At 43.6% G+C, this 23,626-nt stretch overlaps 1 protein-coding gene across 1 annotated transcript in view; it reads left to right on the top strand.

Moving 5' to 3' along the window:
• LOC112117582 (NACHT, LRR and PYD domains-containing protein 3-like) overlaps positions 1 to 23,626 on the top strand; it is a 475,696-nt gene that overhangs the window by 373,987 nt on the left and 78,083 nt on the right. Inside the window, exons 4-6 of the mRNA XM_026650507.1 lie at positions 308 to 1,997; positions 6,393 to 6,482; positions 13,447 to 13,617. Coding sequence (XP_026506292.1) covers positions 308 to 1,997; positions 6,393 to 6,482; positions 13,447 to 13,617 — 1,951 coding nt within the window. The remainder of the gene's footprint in view (positions 1 to 307; positions 1,998 to 6,392; positions 6,483 to 13,446; positions 13,618 to 23,626) is intronic.

The following is a 23,626-nucleotide window of genomic DNA, read 5'->3' as shown; positions in this document are numbered from 1 at the left end:
ATGTAGAGTACCATTGTGCACTGTTAAACACCTGGCAGGTTTCACCCTAGAGGTGGCTGCATTTCAGTTACTGATAAAATGATTCTTTATATATATATGCATAGAAGGCCCGAGCCTACGCTTTTTTTCTCATATGACTAATTTCAGTGGGATCACTGATGTGAGTAAGGACTGAGACCATAGTTAATTTATGTGGGGACACTTTATGATGATAGGTGCACTATAAACTTAGAGTAACAGTATTATTGTTTAAATAGCATTATTGTAACATTATAATCATATCTAATGCTCCTTGTCACTAACTTAGCTTACAGGGTGAAGTACAGAGAACATATAAAAAACAAATACAGCGCAATAAAAGACATGAACTCTCGTCTTGGTGAGAATGTGAAGCTAAACAGCAGATACACAAAGCTGATCATTGTAAATGAACATCGTCACAAAAAACAGAGAGAAAATGAAATAATGGCCTGGGGACGGAAACATGCAGAAATCATGACTGAGCACGCTAGTCCTATCACCATAGGTGATTTATTTGAAACTGATGGAAATGGACAATTACCACAAATTGTGGTGCTGCAGGGAGCTGCAGGGATTGGAAAAACACTGACAGCAAAAAAGATCATGTTGGACTGGGCAAATGAAGAACTGTATCAGAGCAGGTTTGATTATGTTTTCTACATAAATTGTAGGGAAATTAACTTTGTCAGTGAGCAGGGAAGTGTTGAAGATTTGATCTTAAAGAATTGTCCTGATAAAAATACACCAACTAAAGAGATTCTGATGACTCCAGAAAAACTCCTGTTCATAATTGATGGCTTTGATGAACTGAGATTTTCCTTTAATCAACCAGAAAGTAATCTGTGCTCTGATCCCTGTGAGAAGCAGCCAGTGGAAATCATACTGAGCAGTTTATTTAGGAAAAAAGTGCTTCATAAATCTTACTTACTAATTACAACAAGACCAGTTGCTCTGGAGAATCTCTGGCAGTGTTTGGAATGTGCACGCTATGCGGAGATATTAGGATTTTCTGAAGTTGAGAGAAAAGAATATTTCTACAAGTTCTTTGGGAATGAAGAAAAAGCAAGAAAATCCTTTAACTTTGTAAAAGAGCGTGAAATGCTGTTCACCATGTGCTTTATTCCTAGTGTGTGTTGGATCATCTGCACTGTTCTGAAACAACAGATGGAAGCAGGTGAAGATCTTGCACAAACTTCCAGTACAATCACTGGAGTGTACATGCTCTATCTCTTCAGTTTATTAAAGGGTCACATCAGCATTTCAAAGCAACAGGTACATGGTAACTTGAAGGGACTTTGCTCCTTGGCTGCAGATGGACTCTGGAGGCAGAAAATACTGTTTGAGGAAGAAGATATCAAGAAACATGGCTTAGATAAACCTGATTCCCTCTTTCTGAATGAGAACATGTTTCAAAAAGACATTGACTGTGAATGTGTCTACAGCTTCATTCACTTGAGTTTTCAAGAGTTTTTTGCATCTTTGTTTTATGTATTGGAGAAAGAAGAAACAGTGGAAGATCCAGAAACTGCTATATACCATGTGAAAAATTTGTTAGAAAATTATGAAAAATCTGGAAATTATTCATTAATAGTGAGATTCCTGTTTGGTTTTTTAAATGAAGAGAGAATGAAGGACATGGAAAAAAAACTGAGCTGCAAAATTTCACCCCTATTTAAACCAATTTTACTAAAGTGGGTAAAAACAAACTTTGCTAAATGGGTGATTGAGAGATTTTTCCAACTTGAGGCATTTCACTGTTTGTTTGAAATTCAAGAAAAAAAATTTGTAAGGAGTGCTATGAATCATTTCACTGAGCTAAAATTAACTTACCATAACTTTACCAAAATGGATCAAATTGTTCTTTCATTCTGTATAAAGAATTGCTGTAAACTGGAGTCACTTTGTCTAAACAAGTGTACATTTCAAATTGAAGACCTGAATGAAGATTCCCCAGCACCATCCAAGTGGTCACGTTGGTAAGTGTTGTCTGAGCTCCAAAAACACTTATGTAATTTAAGGAGCAAAACATACATGATTTTCTCCCCCAGGGTTGTCATAGCTCACAAATGTCTGAATGCCCCACCATAAAAATGACTTAATTTAGTGACAGACATCTAAGACTGGGCAGGACCATGCTCCATCCAGCCTAAACCTTAAAAGCATGGAAATAAGAAGTTAAGGAGAAAGACTTGTGCACGCCTTTCCACCTTCTTGTTCCCTAAACACTGTCAATAACATACTCCAGTGCTCCATTTGGTTTTCACCTTCAGCTCCAACATCTACCAAAAGAAATATGTACCCCAGTTTCATCACACTTACACTCCAGTGCAAAACCCTATGGAGTGCTAGAGTGTGGAGCTGGAGGGAATGAGAGATGAAGAGACTGTGGCTGGCTGGTTTCCAACTTGAGACCAGGCCTAGTGGTCAGAGTTAGGAGCCAGGGGTCAGAGTTGCAGTCAGGGAATGAGCCAAGAGTCAAAGCCAGAGCTAGAGTCAGGGATAGGGTGGAGGAGCAGGGACTTGGAATGAGGCAGGAAATGGAAGCGGAGGAGGATCTGGGCTAAAGAGGGCAGGAACCAGGACAAGGCTGGGAGGCAGGAAGACAGGGCTAAGGAGTCAGGCGCGTAGGCATGCTATGATGTGGCAGCCCGACAGGGATCCACCTATTTGCCCGGACAATTTCCTGTGCCTCCTTCTGTCTTATGTAGTGCATCCAATCCACTCAGTGGGGCCAGATGTCTTCTCCAATCAGGGGCTTTGTTGGCAGACCTCTTAGTGAACTAGAGCTCCTCTAGCCCCCTTGTCCTCAGGTTCTGGTAATCTGCTGGGTGGTTGCCATGATCTGAACAGTTTCTGGGATCTGAGGACTTGGGTTTGAGAGTCACAAACCCTCACATCGCCCAGTCCCCTAGGGTGCCCCACTCCAGGCAGTAGTGGACTGGGTTTTCCAGGGTGGTTTTTATGAAGGTGTTTACCAGGTCAGGGGTGTGAACAGAGGACAACTCTTCAGGACCATATCCTTCCCAATTGACGAGATATCAGAGTCTACCCCATCTGATCTGACATCAGAGTTCTCACGGATGATATACTTTGTGATCTCAAACATGTACCAATGGGGTGGTTGGTGGTGGTTGGGAGCAGTGAGGGAATGGCTCCTTAATGTGGATTTCAGGAGAGATATTTGGAAAACTAGGTATATGTGGCGGGAACAGGTTAAGCTGATTGAAAGATGATTGGGTTTATTTGCCAGTGAATTTGGAGGGGCCAAGGAACCGGTAGTCCAATGATAAAATGACCTGTCTGTGTATAGATGTTTCATTGAGAGCCATACCCTCTGGCTTACCAAAAGGATGGGCCCATTCTGGCATTGACAGACAGCACATTGTTTTTAGCTCTTCTTGGCATTTTCCAGGTGAACTTTTAGGTCTTCTTGAGTTTGGCATAACTGTTGTATACAGTCCAGGGCTGCTGGGTTGTGGGACGTTTTGGATAGCTCAGATAGAACCGGGGGTGGAACCCATAGCCCAAAAAATAGGGGCTTTGCCCCATAGAGGCATGTTCTGCATTTTTGTATATGTACTCTGCCTGAGGTAGCAGCAAAGACCAGTTGTGCTGGTGGAATTTTACGTAGCATTGAAGATATTGTTCCAGGACCTGGTTGGTTCTCTCCATTTGACGTTTTGTCTGAGGGTGATAGATGAAGGAGAGACAGAAGCAGATATCCAAAAATCCAGAGACCTTTTCGCTGGAAGAGGGAGATAAATTACACACTGCAGTCAGAGATGATGTGCTCCAGGAGGACATGGAGGTGGATGACTGGATTCACTGTAGCAGTGTGTGGCAGGGCCCCCTTGGCTTCTGCCTCAGGTAGGTCCACAAAGTCACTCTGAGACCCAGGATTTAGTAACCACTAGTGCACTTTATTCTCAGGCTTGTTCCACCTCTATTTCACCATGTACAATTAACCATGCACTGCCTGCAGGCAGGAGGGGAAAGCTACCTCCCTGCTTCCACTCCCTGCCTTTTCCCTTTCTTCCTGCTCCCACTTGGCTTCCTTCCCCATAGGCTTTTATGCAGCCCCAGGCTAATTAGGTAGCAGCTGTCTCCGCTTCCCCAATTAGGGCCAGGTTATCTCCAGCCCACTCTAATCTGTTCCCCTAATGAGGAGCGGGTATGACAGAGGGCTGAATCTGCAACCCTTTGCCCAGCACCCTGTCACATCCACCCAGAGCCAGGCAGTTTCCTGGGAGGAGGGTGAGCCAGTGCAGGTGATGAAGTGTGCCGTCTTTGTGACATGGTTCACTACTGTCTAAATGGTCTTGAATCCATTGAACTCAGGTAATTCTACTACAAAATCAAGGGTGGTAACTTCTCAGAGGCTGGGTGGAGTCTCGAGGGGTTGCAGGAGTCTGAAGAATTTATTGTGCAGTACCTTGGAGTGGGTGAATACATTGCAAAAGGCCACACAGACCTGCACTCTGTGGCCTGCATGCAAGGCCACCAGAAAAGAGGAGACTGGGCACTGAGTTTTAAAGTGGCCAAAATGTCCTGTCATTGGGGAGTCATGACATACTTGTAGGGTTATAGTCCTTGGAGGCCAGGGGAGGGGAACAAATATACTCCCTTTCATGTAGGTACACTGTCTTGGACATCATGGGGGGTTTTCTACTTAAGGCTTCTGCTCATTGGGAGGGATCCCATGGGCTGAAACTGACTATGAGGGTGAGCAGGCCTCGGTGGGGATCTGTGCCCATAAACTTTTGAGGCTTGAGGATGGCAGAGGTTTTAGGGTTTGAGTCCTTCAGGTCAGCATTAATTTTCTCCCTTCTGGGACAGAGCATCAAGCTTGTTCTTTTTGGTTCCTGGATGATTAGGAAATCAAATCACACAAAGAATAAGGCCTACCTAAGTTGTTGCTGGTTGAGAATGCTGGGCCTATGCAGATATACTAGGTTCTTAAGATTGGTATACACCTGGACAAGGTATGGGGCCCCTTCTGGATACTGGCACCACTCCTCAAAGGCAGTCTTAATTGCCAGCAGTTCTTTGTCTAAAATGTTGTAATTTTGCTCTGTGGGTGTGAGTTTCCTGGAGTAAAAAGCCCATGGATGTAGCAAATGTTGAGGATTGTGACTTTGGGATAGCACCACTCCTATCACCAAGTTGGAAGTGTCCACTTCGATGATGAAGGCTTGCATGGTGTCAGGATGAACCAATAGGGAATTGGTGATAAACGTGACTTTTATTTGCTTGAAAGCATGTTGGACTTCAGGTGACCAGAGGAACCTAGTATTTTTGTGGAGCAGAGCCATAAGAAATGTTGTAGTTCACAAATGTTCCATGGCGATATCTACTTGAGGACTGCCTTTACCTAGTGTGGGTCTGCTTTGATACCAGTGAGACATAGGATGAAGCTGAAGAATTCTATGGAGGACTGATCAAAGGTGCATTTTTTCTAGCTTAGCACAGAGACCATGTTAGTGTAGCCTCTTCAGGATGGAACGGACATCCATCCATGTGTGTTGTTCAGCTTTGTCTGAAAATATGTTATCCAGGTATGCTACCATGTATTGGTCCAGAGTGTCCCAAAGAATGTCAATAATAAAATGCTGGAATATTGCTGGCATGTTTGTCAAACCAAAGGGCATCACAAGATACTTGTAGTGACTAGTGAGTTTGAAAGACAGTTTTCCATTTGTCCTCAGCTCTAACCTGCTTGTGCAGTGCTGAATGCCACTTGGGGTACAGGGGACTCTGCTGGGTTCATCTGGTACACCCTGTCATATGGACACAGAATGGAATGAGGCAGCCCAGTTATTTCAGTTTTGATGGGGCTTGGAGGATGAGGTCAAGGATTATCTGGCCCAAGTTGAGACCCCAACGGAGTCTTTGTAGAGCTTGTTATTCAGATTGACAATAGTCTAAATGAGCAATGAAAAGAAAGAGGGGCATGACAACCACACCCCTCAATATTGTATTTTCGTGAGTTGAGCTATTGTAGCTCCAGAACTGATTTAAAAAAAAAGTCATTGACCAAAACAAAAGCATAAAACCACTGGAGACGTTCCCACTGGTGTGAGTTCTTAGAACTGCAAAGTGAATGCTCAGAGTACCACACATTCAAAAAATGAATAGGTTGTACTTAGAGTAGGTTCTACTATTTTACTCTGTGTATTTAGAGTACATCATAATGTTCTTGATATATTTTTGGTCTGGAGGATTTAGGTATGAATGTAATGAATTGAAATGGCAGAATAACTTGTATGTCATGTATGATCACACCATGCAAGAGCCTATTTTAATGTCCATGAAATAGAATTAAAATTTGTCTGCAGAGAACAGAATAGAAAATGTCTAATCTCTCTTTTCAGGGCACAGCATCAGGATAAGCCACATCATTCACCTATTTACCTGCTCTGTCAAGCATTGGAGGATCCAAACTGTAAATTAAAGACACTAAAGTAAGAAATTATGCCTTCCTTTTTTAACATCCCCTTTTTACTGCTGTTATCTCAGAAATTCTACAGCCATGCAGATCTTCACCACTGCCAGTTAGGAGTTTATTTAAATGTCCAGTCAATGGGGCAGATTCTCAGTTGGTATAAATTCTCATCGCTCCATTGAAGTCAAGTTACACCAGCTGAGTATTTGCTGGAATATATGTGGGGTTAGTTTATATGTCAACCTAGTGGTTCAAAGACATCTACCCAATTCCAAGAGCAACAGGTGAGCAGGAGAGACAAAGCTAAGTAATCTGGCTGGTGGGGGGAGAGGTTGCTTGAGGTCAGAAAAGACTCAGGAGTCTGGAGAGAAGATTTTAGGTATTTTAATGGTAGGTATTTCTAAGGTGCCTGTCACCATGGTGTCTAAGACCTGTACCTGTCTCTTTGTTTAACATCATTGTATCCTCATTTTATCTCATTTCTCACTAATTCAAAGGTGGGGTTTTGGGAGGAGGAGGAATTTGTGTTTTTTTTCCTCTCTTTCTGTCCCACTGTGACAGTTCTCAGGGCACCCAGGACTAGGAGTCACCTCCTTACCCCCTGCCTCCAGCGAGAGGAGTCTTTCTTGTAATAGCTGGCCATCAGTTTCCTGACACCAACAGCTCTTCACTCACTCAAGCACTCTCATCTGGGCTCATACCAGCCCCAGCTTTGCCTTGCAGGTTAACAAGAGAGAAACCTGCATCACCAGGTCCCTTTGAATCATTCCCTTCTGGCTCCTGACATTGGCCAGCCACAGAAGTACCAGATCCTCTGCACCCAAAGGTGCAGTGTACCCCAGTTTACCAGTTTTACTTTCAATCACCACTCCTGTAAACCACACAGCACTTGTGCACTCTTGTAATAAAACAAAAGTAGGTTTATTTAAGAAAGAATAAAGATTTATCTAGAAATGAGAGAAAGTCATGGAAACAACTGGTTACAATACAAAATCATTAAACCTGAAACTGGGACTACAGTTGTCGATAATTACCTTTCCTATATAACAAAGTAGGTTTTCCCCACAAAATTCAATCTGTTTCAGAGCTGGCTGGTGTCATAAAAACCAGGATGCAAACATTCAGGACAGTCCCCCTCCCCCTCTCCTCAAGAGGTTTCCTCAGTGAATGAATACAGAGTGCCTTTCCCTACACTGATATATTGAAAACAGTCATTTGCTGTATTCATAGCCAAGATGACCCCCTACCTGCTGTAATGTTCCTTTTCACCTCCAAATGGTTTTAATTGTTTTCAATCGTCTGATGGTTTTCCATTGCCTGATCTAGGATGTGACAAGGGTAGTCCACAGAGCCTTGCATTACCCCACAGGCTGGCTAGGAAGGAGTGACAGATCGCTCTTGCTGGAATGGGTCATCACTGACACCCTGGTGACTAATTTTTACTGCAAGTCCATAAAGCATATTTTTAATATAAATACACTGTTCCATAAATATTAGCTGTACCAAATAACCAAGCTTAGTCAAATTTATTAATAAAAGACAAAGCAATACAATATGAAAAGGAGGCATGCATACCACTCCTTCTGAGAATTAATCTCACAGCCTGTTCTCTTTACACAAAAGGTGTGCTTCAAAAATATGCACCCAAGATAGCACAGCATGCTTAGTTACAAGTTAGAAAACATTGATGATGTCACCCAGGACTAGAATTCACCAGTCAGCTTTTTACCTTTTCTTCCTGTATCATGGTGTATCTTTCTCTTTCTTTTGAATACTACATTACAAGAGCTACGAAGGCACTACCCAATAGGATGTACAATGGATGTATAGTGACTTTGATAAGTTATATATTTGCTAATGCAAAAAGCCATGTTTTGCTTTGTAGAGTATTGTGCTATATATATATATATATTGACATAAGTGAGCAAAAGTGAACAAAATTGTGGGAAAGATATAAAATATACATACAATATTAATGTGGTTTCAGCAGCAGTGGCGATCCCTCAAGGTCGATCTTTCACAGGTTTTATTGTTTATGGGTCCTTTGGTGACTGAGGAGTCTGATCCTTGAGCTGCAGACTCGTTGGCAGATGTTGCAGGTGGTGTTGGAAGTCAGGGTTGGGCCACGATTCCTGTGTGAGCTCTCTGTCCTTTTTCTGGCATTTTTCTGTGACCGGAGCAAGGCGATTTTCCTCAAAAGTGGATGTTCTCTCTCTCTCTGACAAGTCTTCACTAGTTATTCCTATCCTGGGGTACTTTCTCCCAGTGTGTGGTATCAATGCCACATCTCTTGATATTTATCTTCAGGGTGTCTTTAAAGTGGGTTTTTTTGGCCTCTCCATTTCTTTTCTCCTTTGAGTTGGGCATACAGCAATTATTTTGGTAAGTGTACATCAGGCATGCAAACACAGTGCCTGCTCCACCTCAGCTGGTGCTGGATAATCAGGGCCTCAACACTGAAGATGTTGGCCTCTGTGAGGACACTGCCATTAGTGTGGCGATCCTCCCACTTTATATTGAGGATCTTCTGACGAAAGTGCTGGTGCTGGTGTTCCAGGTTTTTCAGGTGTTTTTTATAGGTCACCCAAGTCTCACAGCCGTAGAGGAGGGTCGGGTTTACCCCCGCTTTATAAACTAAAAGTCTAGTATGTGTTCTGATGACGTAGTTGTTGAACACCCGGCAAGACAGTCTGCCAAAGGCAAGGCTGGCACAGCTGATTCTGTGCTGAAGCTAGACATCTATGTCTGCCCTCTGTGAGAGATGGCTGCCAAGACAGTTCTTCTCTGTCCAATGTAGATCTTCCTTGCTGGGTCTGATGATTGACCGGGAACTGGCTGGGGGAGAACTTTGGTTTTGCCAATGTTCAGAGTTGGCTCTAGGCTTTTGAAAGCTTCAGAGAAGCAATTAAGGGCTGTTTGTAGATCCTTCTTTGAGTGTGCAACTACAGCACAATCATCTGCGTACTGGAGTTTGGTTATTGTTTCCAATATTACTTTAGTTCTGGCACAGAGACTAGAAAGATTGAAGAGGTTGCTGTCAGTCTGATATTGGATGCCAATGCCCTGTGGTAGATGGACTTGGGTTAATGTTTTCATACCTGCTAAGAAAATGGAGAAAAGGGTGGATGCTAGTAAACAACCTTGTTTTACACCAGTTCGGATGACAAAGAGCTCAGAGGTAGAGCCACTGCACAGGATGGAGGCAGTCATCTGGTTGTGGAGGAGTCTTACAACAGTGATAAATTTGCTTGGGCAACCAAACTTTGACATGATTTTCCACAGAGCCTCACAGTTGACAGAGTCGAAGGTTTTGTTTAGATCAATAAATGCCATATACAGCTCCTGGTGGTGTTCTTGACATTGTTCCTGGATCTGCCTGGCTGTGAAAATCATGTCAGTGGTGCCTCATGATGGTCGGAAGCCGCACCGGGACTCTGGAAGTACTTCCTCTGCAAGAGGGAGCAGGTGATTCAGTAAGATTATATCAAGAATCTTCCCATCAATGCAGACGAGGGCAATGCCTCAATAGTTGAGTCGTCCCTATCTAATTTTTTGAAAATGGTGACGATGTTAGCATTACATAAGTCAGCAGGGATTTCGTCAGTGTGCCAGTTTTTGAGAGGCAGCAAATGAAGCTTCTTAGTCAGTGTTTCTCTCCACACTTTCAGTACTTCAGCTGGTTTTCCATCAGGACCTGATGCTTTATTGTTCTTCATTTGCTTAATTGATTTGCAGACCTCCTCAGGTGTTGGTGGGTTGGCAAGAGTTTCCCAGATTGGGTGCTAAGGGATGGAGTCAATGGTATCATCAGTCACAGTGGATTCTCGATTTAGGAGCTTTTGGTAGTGTTCCTTCCAGCAGTTTTTGATGGATTCATTATCTTTAAGAAGAGATTACCATTTAGGATCTCAGCAGTGTGAGGCCACATGAGCTTGAGCTATACAGGGTCTTTGTCTCACAAAAAAAGTACAACATATCATGTCTGTTAGTGAATGCTTGGATTCCTTTTGTTTTGTCCTCCCAACAGTTGTTTTTGATTTCTCAGATCCTCCTTTGAACCTCAGCTTTGAGCTGATGGAAAGAGCTCTGCTTCTGACTGGATGATGGTTGGTTTTCCCCGTCACAGAAAGCTTTTCTCTTCTGGTCCAAAAGGGCTGTGATCTCAGTGTTATTGTCATCAAATCAGTCCTGATGGTGGCGGATAGCAAGGCCAATGGATTCCTCACAAGCCTCATGGATGGTCAGTTTTAGAGCTTCCCAGTCTTCTTCGGCATTTGTGTTGTCATTTCCAGGTGTACATATGGTCAGTTTTTCACTGAGGAGTGCTTGGAAGTTGTCCTGTTGCACTGAGGATAGAAGTCTTTGGATGTTGTGTTGCCATCTGTGTGATCTGGATTGCTTTCTATATTTTGGTGCAATCCTAATGGACATACCACTGCCTGGTGAGGTCAGTTAAGTATAGCAATCGTTGGCTCCTCTCATGACATGGGTGATATGGACATCTCTTGGACCCTATGTTGTTACAATGACATAGTTTAGGAGGTGCCACTGTTTTGAACGGAGGTGTTGCCAAGTTGTTTTGTACTTGTTGCTTTGTCTGATGATTGTGTTTTGTGATGACATGTTTGTACTCTGCATTTCCTGAGTAGAAGGATGCCATTGGAATTGGTTTTTTTCACTCCTTCCTTCCTACTAGTGTTACTCCATACATTAGAATCTTGGCCAACTTGGCATTAAAGTCCCCAAGAGGATTATCTTATCTGTTTTTGGAGTGGATGATAGCATTTTATTAAGGTCAGTGTAGAAGGATTTTTTCTGTTTTTCAGTGTCAAGTGTTGGCGCATATGCACTGATGATGATGATGGTAAATGACTTATTGACCAGTTAGATGCGGAGGGTCATAAGGCGCTCGTTGATGCCAATGGGGAGCTCAGTCAGGCAGTTGACTAGAAGGTAACACCATGTATTTGTCTGTTGCTTGCTGAAGAAAGTGTAACCACCACCCTCTTCCCTCAAGTGGCCTTCATCTGCCTGTCTTGTCTGGCTGCAAGCAGCAATGTCGATGTTGTACCTCGGGAGTTCTCGGGTAACAATTGCTGTTCTGCATTTGGGTCTTTCACTTTTTGATTAATCTACTAGGGTATGGACATTCCAAGTTGCAAGAAATATTATTTTTCGACCACATTGGGAGTGATCCCTCTGCATGCGGTTACCCAGTTGGGTATTGTGGGATAGCCTATGTTTGGGGCACCTTTTCTAGCCACTTCCCCATATAGGGTGAGCAGAGGGGTTCCTAAAAATGCCTGCTCAGTCATGACCACTGCTGCCAAAAATGCCCCTCATCCCAGTCCAGGGACACGTGACGACCATCTTGCCCTCACCGCCTGTGTGTGGGTCTGTGACTAGGGACTTCTGGTGATCACTTCACCTATCCCCATCGTCAGTTGCCCATCGCCGCAGGACTTTTATGGGTGGGGGTGGAGAGAAAGTTCTTCCTGTGAAAGAAGTCTGTATGGGAGTAGTTTAATGTGGGGGAGCTGTTGGACAGCAGCAGCCACACAAATCTTGGCAGAAGTGGCACCTGTGTATGGTGGCAAGGAGTCTGAGATGACTGGGAGTTTCTCCTTCCTTGCAGCCTTCATCCACCTTCGCAGCTGTTGAGAGGTAATCCTGCTTAATCTGCCTGCTCTGCTGTTGAGGTTTTATACTGGGTTGTGTTGGGCTGCGCTTTGTCTGGTACCTCGCCTTTGACCTTACCACCATGGGTGACCCTACCAGGAGTGCAGAATTCCCGATGGCATCGCTCTTAGGGTCTTAAGCATATGCAAGCTTCTCCACCACATCAAGGTGGCAGCCCAAGGAGAACTAATGTGGTGTATCCTAGGCCTAACATGTACGTTTTGGCTAACAAGAGAGATGGAGACAAAGGCATGGACAACAGAGTCAAAGGACTGAAAGACTGAGGAATGGATGTGGGAGATCAGCCTAGAGGGGAATTGAATGGAATTTTCTTTTTCTGTATCCAGGACCCAATGGTCCAATATAATTCCACTCTGGAAAAGAAAAAAAGAAAATCTAGTCCCGCAAAGAAGGAAGCATATGAATTCCCTACAGAAATTAGTTTGTGGATCTCATTGTACCATCAAATCATCTGTTTAGTACATGGTTAGCACTCTCCCCCAGCCACAGGCTTCCATATTATTTGATGATAACCCAACACACCAGATTTTTTCTTCAAACATCTAATCCCACAGGTCACTGAGGTCTCTGTTAAAATGTCCCATCACTGCACTACTGGTAACAACAGCTGTTGGCATTTTACTAAGAGCAGTGGTCATTGGCACTGGCAGGCAGCCTGCCACCAGGTGAGCTGCAGCAGGGAAAGATTGTAACAATTCCACTGTGGTCCACCTTTGAGCCTGGGCTCCCTAAGGAATTCCAAACTTTTCTAGTGTATAGTGAATCCTGGGGAAAAGGGGAGAGGAAGGAGGGAATGGAAACTTGCCAAAACTGAGCCCATTCCTGAATCCTGATGGTGCAATACTAAGTAATCTATAGACAGTGGCTTATTTACTGAGTCTTAAGTGGAAATGAGGCAAAAAGGGAGAAGAACAGGTTTCCCCATCCATAAAACTATCATACAACTTCCAATGCAGCAGCATTTTCATTATTTACCAATGAGATTCCTTTCCTTCCTTTTCTTTTAACTCCTAATTTATAAGAAGTTTCTTCATTAGGGTAAGCCAAACTGGAGTGTGGGCTCTTTGCCTTAGAATGACATGTATATATGGAAGACAGAATCAATGAGAGCTACACATGCATATGGATTGAAATTCACACATGGTCATGTGGCCCTCAGCATCCACTATTACACCACTGTGATTTTATTCCCAGAATAGAATCTTTCTAGAAACCCAGTGGTACCCACTGAGGGAACTGCACAAACAGAAGTGCTCATTTCCTTCTGTTTCTGTCTCCTGCAGATTTACTGGATGCTCTCTCACAGTCACTTGTTGTGAGGATCTCTCCTCTCTTCTCAGTACCAAGCAGACCCTGACACAGTTGGACCTGGCGTTTAACCACCTCAGAGACCCAGGAACTAGGCTGCTATGTGCGGGACTGAAAAACCCAAACTGCAAACTGCAGAAACTGAAGTAAGTACTTATACATTTCCATTCTGTGAAGAACTGGGCAGGGTGTGTAGATGCTGTAAGATGTCTGCTCCATTCAGGTATAACAGAATAAATAACAGAAATATCCAAAACAAGACCTGGTAGTAATGGAGGACTTTAACTCTCCTGGTGTCTGTTGGAAAAATAATCTGGCAAAACACATTAAGTTCTTGGACTATATTGGGGACAGGTTCTTGTTTCAGAAAGTGGAAGAAGTGAGCAGCGAACAGCCATTTTAGATTTGATTCTGACTAATAGGGAGGAATTGGTTGTGAATCTGAAGGTGGAAGGGAATGTGGGTGAAAGTAATAATGAAATGACAGGTTTCATGATTCTAAGGGCAGGTCCACACTGGGGCGGGGGATCGATCTAGGAAACGCAACTTCAGCTATGAGAATAGCGTAGCTGAAGTCGATGTTTCCTAGATCGAACTAAATTTACTTACTGCGGGTCCATGCGGCGGAGGCAGGCTCCCCCGTCGACAGCGCTTCCTCCTCTCGGTGAGCAGGAGTTCCGCAGTCGACGGGGGAGCGCTTCTGGGATCGATCTATCGCGTCCAGATCAGACGCGATAAATCGATCCCAGAAGATCGATCTCTACCCGCCGAATTGGGCGGGTAGTGTGAACCAGCCCTAAGGAAGGAGTGAGAGCACCAGAATAGGGATAATGGACTTCAAAACAGACTTGAACAAATTCAGAACTGGTAGGTAAGGTCCCACAGGAAGAAAATCTAAGGGATAAAGGTGTTCAGAAAAGCTGGCAGTTTCTCAAAGAGGCAATATTAAAAGCACAACAGAAAACTATCCTGGTGCGAAGGAAATATAGGAAGAATAGTAAGAGGCCAATATGGCTCCAACAGGAGCTATTTAAGAACTTGAAAATCAGAAAAGGAATCCCACAGAATGTAGAAATATGGACAGATACGAAGGATAAGTAGAAAAAAAAATCACATGCATGTAGGAACAAAATCTTAAAGGCTAAGGCACAAAATGAGTTATGTCTAGCAATGGATATACAAGGTAATAAGGAGAGGTTCTATAATAAATATATTAGGAGCAAGAAAAAAATGAAGGAATTTGTAGGTCCATTACTTAGCAGGAAGGTGAGCTAATAACGGATGACATCAAGAAGTCTGAGATATTTAATGCTTATTTTACTTCAGTCTTCACTAAAAAGGTTAATTGTGACCAGATACTTAATACAATTAATATTAACAAGGGGGAAGGAACACAAGTCAGACTAGGGAAAGAACAGGTTGAAATATTTAGATAAGTTAGATATATTCAAATCAGCAGTATCTGATGAGATTTACCAGTTGAGTGTACTTAAAAAACTAGCTGAAGTAATCTCAGAACCATTAGTGATTATCTTCAAGAACTTCTGGAGGATGTGGAGAAGGGCAAACACAGTATCTACCTTTAGAAAGAGGAACAAGGAGGAGCCAGGGAATGATAAACCATTCAGCTTAACTTCGATACATGGAAAGATACTGGAACAAATTATTAAATAGTCAATTTCTAAGCACCTAGAGGATAAGTAATAGCCCAGCATGAATGTATCAAGAATAAATCATGGCAGACAAATCTAATTTCCTTCATTCTTGGGCTAGTGGATAAGGGAGAAGCAGATGTGATATATCTTGATTTTAGTAAGGCTTTTGACACAGTCCCACATGATGTTCTCATAAGCAAACAAGGAAAATGTGTTCTAGATGACATTACTATAAGGTGGGTGCACAGCTGGTTGAAAAAATGTACTCAGAGTAGTTATCAATAGTTTGATTTCAAACTGGGAGGATATATCTAGTGAAGCCCGGTGAACCTAGGAGGGCTTTAAACTAGGTTCACCGGGGGAAGGAGACCAAAGCCCTGAGGTAAGTGGGGAACTGGGATACTGGGAGGAAGCACGAGCAGGAGAGTGCAAGAAGGGAGGACTCCTGTCTCAGACTGAGAAAAGGGACAATCAGCGAGTTATCTTAAGTACCTTTATACAAATGCAAGAAGCCTGGGAAACAAGCAGGGAGAACTGGAAGTCCTGGCACAGTCAAGGAACTATGATGTGATTGGAATAACAGAGACTTGGTGGGATAACTCACATGACTGGAGTACTGTCATGGATGGCTATAAACTGTTCAGGAAGGACAGGCAGGGCAGAAAAGGTGGGGAGTTGCATTGTATGTAAGAGAGGAGTATGACTGCTCAGAGCTCCAGTATGAAACTGCAGAAAAACCTGAGAGTCTCTGGATTAAGTTTAGAAGTGTGAGCAACAAGGGTGATGTCGTGGTGGGAGTCTGCTATAGACCACCAGATCAGGGGGATGAGGTGGACGAGGCTTTCTTCTGGCAACTAGCAGAAGTTACTAGATCGCAGGCCCTGGTTCTCATGGGAGACTTTAATCACCCTGATATCTTCTGGGAGAGCAATACAGAGGTGCACAGACAATCCAGGAAGTTTTTGGAAAGTGTAGGGGACAATTTCCTGGTGCAGGTGCTGGAGGAACCAACTAGGGGCAGAGCTCTTCTAGACCTGCTGCTCACAAACAGGGAAGAATTAGTAGGGGAAGCAAAAGTGGATGGGAACCTGGGAGGCAGTGACCATGAGATGGTTGAGTTTGGATCCTGACACAAGGAAGAAAGGAGAGCAGCAGAATACGGACCCTGGACTTCAGAAAAGCAGACTTTGACTCCCTCAGGGAACTGACAGGCAGGATCCCCTGGGAGAATAACATGAGGGGGAAAGGAGTCCAGGAGAGCTAGCTGTATTTTAAAGAATCCTTATTGAGGTTGAAGAAAAAAACCATCCCGATGTGTAGAAAGAATAGTAAATATGGCAGGCGACCAGCTTGGCTTAACAGTGAAATCCTTGCTGATCTTAAATGCAAAAAAGAAGCTTACAAGAAGTGGAAGATTGGACAAATGACCAGGGAGGAGTATAAAAATATTGCTCAGGCATGCAGGAGTGAAATCAGGAAGGCCAAATCACACTTGGAGTTGCAGCCAGCAAGAGATGTTAAGAGTAACAAGAAGGGTTTCTTCAGGCATGTTAGCAACAAGAAGAAAGTCAAGGAAAGTGTGGGCCTCTTACCGAATGAGGGAGGCAACCTAGTGACCGAGGATGTGGAAAAAGCTAATGTACTCAATGATTTTTTGGCCTCTGTCTTCACGAACGAGGTCAGCTCCCAGACTGCTGCACTGGGCAGCACAGTATGGGGAGAAGGTGACCAGCCCTCTGTGGAGAAATAAGTGGTTTGGGACTATTTAGAAAAACTGGATGAGCACAAGTCCATGGGGCTGGATGCGCTGCATCCGAGGGTGCTAAAGGAGTTGGCGGATGTGATTGCAGAGCCATTGACCATTATCTTTGAAAACTCATGGTGATCAGGGGAGGCCCCGGATGACTGGAAAAAGGCTAATGTAGTGCCCATCTTTAAAAAAGGGAAGAAGGAGGATCCGGGGAACTACAGGCCAGTCAGCCTCACCTCAGTCCCTGGAAAAATCATGGAGCAGGTCCTCAAGAAATCAATTCTGAAGCACTTAGAGGAGAGGAAAGTGATCAGGAACAGTCAGCATGGATTCACCAAGGGCAAGTCATGTGTGACTAACCTAATTGCCTTCTATGAGGAGATAACTGGGTCTGTTGGTGAGGGGAAAGCAGTGGATGTGTTATTCCTTGACTTTAGCGAAGCTTTTGATACAGTCTCCCACAGTATTCTTGCCAGCAAGTTAAAGAAGTATGGGCTGGATGAATGGACTATAAGGTGGATAGAAAGCTGGCTAGATCGTCGGGCTCAACGGGTAGTGATCAATGGCTCCATGTCTAGTTGGCAGCCAGTTTCAAGCGAAATGCCCCAACGGTCGGTCCTGGGGCTGGTTTTGTTCAATATCTTCATTAATGATCTGGAGGATGGTGTGGACTGCACTCTCAGCAAGTTTGCAGATGACACTAAACTGGGAGGAGTGGTAGGTACACTGGAGGGTAGGGATAGGATACAGAGGGACCTAGACAAATTAGAGGATTGGGCCAAAAGAAATCTGATGAGGTTCAACAAGGACAAGTGCAGAGTCCTGCACTTAGGACGGAAGAATCCCATGCACTGCTACAGATTAAGGACTGAATGGCTAGGCAGCAGTTCTGCAGAAAAGGACCTAGGGGTTACAGTGGACAAGAAGCTGGATATGAGTCGACAGTGCGCCCTTGTTGCCAAGAAGGCTAACGGCATTTTGGGCTGTATAAGTAGGGGCATTGCAAGCAGATCGAGGGACATGATCGTTCCCCTCTATTCGACATTGGTGAGGCCTCATCTGGAATACTGTGTCCAGTTTTGGGCCCCACGCTACAAGAAAGATGTGGAAAAATTGGAAAGAGTCCAGCGGAGGGCAACAAAAATGATTAGGGGGCTGGAGCACATGACTTATGAGGAGAGGCTGAGAGAACTGGGATTGTTTAGTCTGCAGCAGAGAAGAATGAGGGGGGATCTGATAGCTGCTTTCAACCACCTGAAAGGGGGTTCCAAAGAGGATGGATCTAGACTGTTCTCAGTGGTACCAGATGACAGAACAAGGAGTAATGGTCTCAAGTTGCAGTGGGGGAGGTTTAGGTTGGATATTAGGGAAAACTTTTTCACTAGGAGGGTGGTGAAGCACTGGAATGGGTTACCTAGGGAGGTGGTGGAATCTCCTTCCTTAGAGGTTTTTAAGGTCAGGCTTGACAAAGCCCTGGCTGGGATGATTTAGTTGGGAATTGGTCCTGCTTTGAGCAGGGGGTTGGACTAGATGACTTCCTGAGGTCCCTTCCAACCCTGATATTCTATGATTCTATGATAAGCCCTGCATGGCTCTGGTACTATTACATTTTTTTTATTAATTGCTTGAATAATGGATGAGAGAGTATGTTTATAAAATTTGTGGATGACACCAAGCTGGGAGAGGTTGCAAGCACTTTTGAGCACACGATCAAAATTCAAAGTGACCTTAATGAATTGGCCTCAGATCAACAATATGAAATCCAGTAAAGGTAAGTACAAAGTATTACACTTAGGAAGGAAAAACCAAAAGCACAACTGCAAAATGGGGAATAACTGGGTAGGTGATAGTACTGCTGAAAAAGATCTGGGGATAGAGTGGATCACAGATATAATATGATCCCAACAATGTGATGCAGCTATGAAAAAGTCTAATATTTTGGGGGAGTATTAACAGGCATGTTGTATGTAAGACAAAGTGCTTTACTTGGCACTGGTGAAACCTCATTTGGAGTATTGTGTCCAGTTTTGGGCACCATGCTTTAAGAAAGATGTGGACAAATTGGAGAGTGTCCAGAGGAGAGCCGCGAAAAAGATAAAAGGTTTAGAAAATCTGACCTATGAGGAAAGGTTAAAAAAAAATGGGCATGTTTAGTCCTGAAAAAAGAAGACTGAGGGGGGACCAGATAAGTCTTCAGATATGTTAAGAGCTGCTTATAAAGAAGATGGGGATCAATTGTTCTCCATGAAGGTAGGACAAGACGTAATGGGCTTAATCTGCAGCAAAGGAGATTTGGGTTAGATATTAGGAAAAAAACTTTCTAACTAGAAGGATAGTTAAGTACTGGAATAGGCTGCCTAGGGAAGCTATGGAGTTCCTGTCACTGAAAGATTTTAAGAATAAATTAGACAAATCCTAATCTTCCCTGATCTTGAGGTGTGTGTGTGTGTGTGTGTGTGTGTGTGTGTGTGTGTAAAATAAGTGAAGCTGGAAGTGCTGCCTGTTGTTATTGTGGCCTGAAACTTCCAACAATAGACCCTGTTTTCTGTTGCTTATAACTTTGCTAACCTTACCTATTATGGCTTTAATTTTCCATGCCAGGTGTCTGCTTCAGACTGAATATTTTTGTAATGTTTCACCTTAAATGCTTAATCCACCTTCTAGAACAAGGTCTCCCCCATTATATAAAAGTAATTCTGGTGAACTTTACTTTTAGAAGCTCTAGCATCTCCATGCTTTAGAACAGGAACTTGAAATATGGCAGGGGGGAGCATTTGTGCCAGGGATGTGCCTATTTCGGTTCCTATGAAAATCTGCCCCAATTTTCCCACGTTAAAGACCTCTGAAAAATTGCAGTGCTGAGGCTCAGTAGAGACTTGTTCGAACTTTGCAGCTACAATCTCCAAAGGTCCCTTCTTCACTGAGCATGCTCCACCCTGGGGCTCCAGAGGACTGAATCGGCCCTGAGTAGGACCAGTTGGGGAAATCAGGATTGGATCAGGGGATCCTGAGTTCTGTCTTTAGGGGTGCGGTATGTGGTGGGACAGGATCCCTCCCCCCCAGTCAGGAAGGGGTTAAAGAGTTCCTCTGGGCACAGTCAGCACCAACCTGGCACACCTGTGAGGCCTATTGCACCTAGAGAGGGGTAGCTGCTCAAAAGGGAGGCTCCAAGTCCAGTGCAGGGTGGCACTCAGAGGAAAGCAGATCTAAAGCTCCCTAGTCCCACAGAACAGGGTCTGCTCAGCAGGGAAGCTGCTAAATGAAACTACTCAATGTGCAGTGGCAGTCAAAAAAGCTAACAATGTTGGGAATCATTAAGAAAGGGCAGATAATAAGATAGAAAATATCATATTGCCTCTATATAAATCCATGGTATGGCCACATCTTGAATACTGTGTGCAGATGTGGTTGCCCCATCTTAAAAATATATACTGTAATTGGAAAAGGTACAGAAACGGGCAACAAAAATGATTAGGGGTATGGAACAGCTTCCATATATGAGGAGAAACTAAGGGTACGTCTATACCCAGCCGCTAGTTCGGCGGCTGGAAATCAAACTTCTGGGTTCGACTTATCGCGTCTTGTCTGGACGCGATAAGTCGAACCAGGAAGTGATCGCCGTCGACTGCGGTACTCCAGCTAGACGAGAGGAGTACCGCAGAGTCGACGGGGGAGCCTGCCTGCCGCGTGTGGACCGAGGTAAGTTCGAACTAAGGTACTTCAAACTTCAGCTACGTTATTCACGTAGCTGAAGTTGCGTACCTTAGTTCGAATTGGGGGGTAAGTGTAGACCAAGCCTAAGACTGGGACTTTTCAGCTTGGAAGAGAGATAACTAAGGGAGGATATGATAGAGGTCTATAAAATCATGACTGGTGTGTAGAAAATAAATAAGGAAGTGTTATTTATTCCTTCTGTAAACACAGGAACTAGGGGTCACCAAATGAAATTAATAGGTAGCAGGTTTAAAACAAAAAAAGGAAGTATTTCTTCACACAACGCACAGTCAACCTGTGAAACTCTTTGCCAGAGGATGTTGTGAAGGCCAAGACTATAACAGAGTTCAAAAAAAATAACTGGATAAGTTCTTGGAGAATAAGTCCATCAATGGCTATTAGCCAGGATGGGCAGGAATGCAAAACCATGCTCTGAAGTGTCCCTAGCCTCTGTTGCCCAGAAGCTAGGAATGGGCAACAGGGGATGGATCACTTGATGATTACCTGTTCTGTTCATTCCCTCTGAAGCACCTGGCATTGGCCACTGTTGGAAGACAGGATACTGGGCAGGACGGACCATTGGTCTGACCCATTATGGCCGCTCTTATCTTCTTATGTTCTGTTGCCTGGACCCTCTGGAGAGGTAGAGGGATCATCTTTGCTTTTCATTAGCGTCCAGGATGCTCAGCCTGGGCTTCTCAGACACTCAGAGTGTTAGGAACCCAGACACCCTCTCAGATGCTACTTAACTGTTACCTTGAGAGGAACAGTGGGATGTGACAGAATGCACACCTGTATTCACACCCTACACACTATTGTAATAATCTTTGTACAAAATATGCCTTGTGGGGTATCATTTGAAAACTAATAACTCTCTGGTCAATAATATCATGGTGAAATGCATGCAGCAACATTATATGTAAAGTTATGAACATAAACTGAAGTTATGACTGAAATGTGTTTACCAGAGAAGTCTGGGGAGTAGGTAAACCAGTTTCTCAAAGACAAAGGACAAGCTGACACATCTAACCAGGTGTCAAAGTTGATTGGCAATCACTGGTCAAGTGGCCATTCTTTGGCAGAGAAGGGGGGCAGGAACAGATCAATTTGCATTTTAACAACTTGGAAACTCTTTCACCACGAGACTCCATGTCTCCATCCTCATAGTTGGAAGGAACTTCATCTGGGGTAATGCTCAGGAAAATGCATTTCAAAGGGTCACTGGACTATAAAAGGGGGGGGCAAATACACCCCAGGTAGTCTCTCTCTCATTCTCTTTTACCTGAGAAGACAAAGGAACCACCTTTTGGACTTTGGGAAGGTTCCTGAGAATTTGTCAGCCCTGTTGCTGGGACCACATGGTAAGAATTTTACCTTGAACCAAGTCTAGTTTGTTACGTTTTAAGAACTAGAACAATATATTCTGATTCAACTGTAATGCATTTTGTCTGCTTTAACTTCTTAATAACTCTCATTTCTTTTCTTAATTAATAAATCTTTAGTTAGTTTACTATGGATTGGCTAACAGCATTGTTTTTTGGTGAGATCCTGAGCACCCAGTGACCTGGGGCTGAATGACTGGTCTCTTGGGACTTGGAAGAACCTATTGTGTGGTGTTTTGGGTTTTAATAACCTTAAGTCCATAAAGTCCAGTTTTCCTGGGTGGTAAGTGGGTGTTGGAATGTCAAGGGGACAGTCTGTACTCCATGGTAAACTAGTATAGTGATCATAGAATCATAGAAGATTAGGGTTGCAAGAGACCTCAGAGGTCATCTAGACCAATCCCCTGCTCAAAGCAGGACCAACGCCAACTAAATCATCCCAGCCAGGGCTTTGTCAAGCCAGGCCTTAAAAACGTCTAAGGATGGAGATACCGTAATGCTAGAATATACCACCAGTTTGGGGTGTCTGCCCTATTTTCTGTCAGTCTGTCCTGAGTTTGGGCATTCTCAGCTGTGACCCACTCTAGGCTCCATGACAATCCCCTCCTCTTTTTGTTTCTTAGGCTAAAGAAAAAAATATCTGCAGAAACTAATTACCTTTCATGCTTGTAATTTGCCCCTCCTGAAAATCAGCCTCTTGAAGTAAAATGTTCTGGAAGTGGGGTTCTTGGTTTTTATTATTATTATTATTTCTGCCAGATCTGACTTTTTCCTTCGACTTTCAAGATGTTATTTTAAAGGGAAGAACTATGGATAATGCTTTTAGTTATTTGAAGATTTTTTTTAAAATGTGTGGGTGTGACATATTGCACAATCCAGACTAATGAACAGCAGACTAAGGCAACCATCAGTGCCTTACAATGCCTTGCTGAAGCAGCTCCCACCTCGGCCACTCACAATCATCCTTCCAGCATGCAAGTCACACCCTGAGTGTCTCTGTGTAACTGGAACCTGCCAGTCACATACTTGGGTTACACTCTTGCACTCACCAACTTTTGTTATATTTCAGGGTGACCCCAACACTCCCCCAGTCCCAGATTCCACCCCCCAAATTTATGTCCTGTACTGCCCAACCCTCTCCTGGACAATACAAATTACATAAAGTCCACCATTTCTTTAATAGAAATACTATGCCAGTTTACTATTTCAAATAGTCCTTCATACACCTTCAATTTAAACACATTGGATTAGATAAAACAGTAATACAAGTTTATTAACTACAAAGAAATAGATTTTAAGTGAGTACAAGTAATGAGGCATAAAGGTAAAAATGGTTATAAGCAAAATAAAGGCAAAATGTTTACTAATGCCTAACTTAACAAACTACAAAGAATAGTTTTTTCACCACATACTTCAGCAGATTACTGACCAAACTCTTAGGTCAGGATCCCTCCCCCAGTCCAATGCTTCTTCCTTTGTCTTTCATATGCAATGAATGCGGTGGGGAGAGAGAGGGAGTACCCTGGGTGTCTGCCCCTTTCTTTTTATAGTCCTGTCCCCTCTTTGAGAAGCATTTCCAGCTGGGATTCAGGAGACAAAAAGTCTATGGGGAAGAATGTGCCCTGCTGCTTTTCCCTCACCTGTTTGACCCTCC

Source organism: Terrapene carolina, unplaced genomic scaffold (assembly GCF_002925995.2).
Source record: "Terrapene carolina triunguis isolate 2854851 unplaced genomic scaffold, T_m_triunguis-2.0 Scaffold90, whole genome shotgun sequence".
In the NCBI taxonomy this organism is placed as follows: Eukaryota; Metazoa; Chordata; order Testudines; family Emydidae; genus Terrapene; species Terrapene triunguis.
The sequence above is the reverse complement of the archived record's forward strand: the minus strand, read 5'-3'. Positions and strand labels throughout refer to the sequence as shown.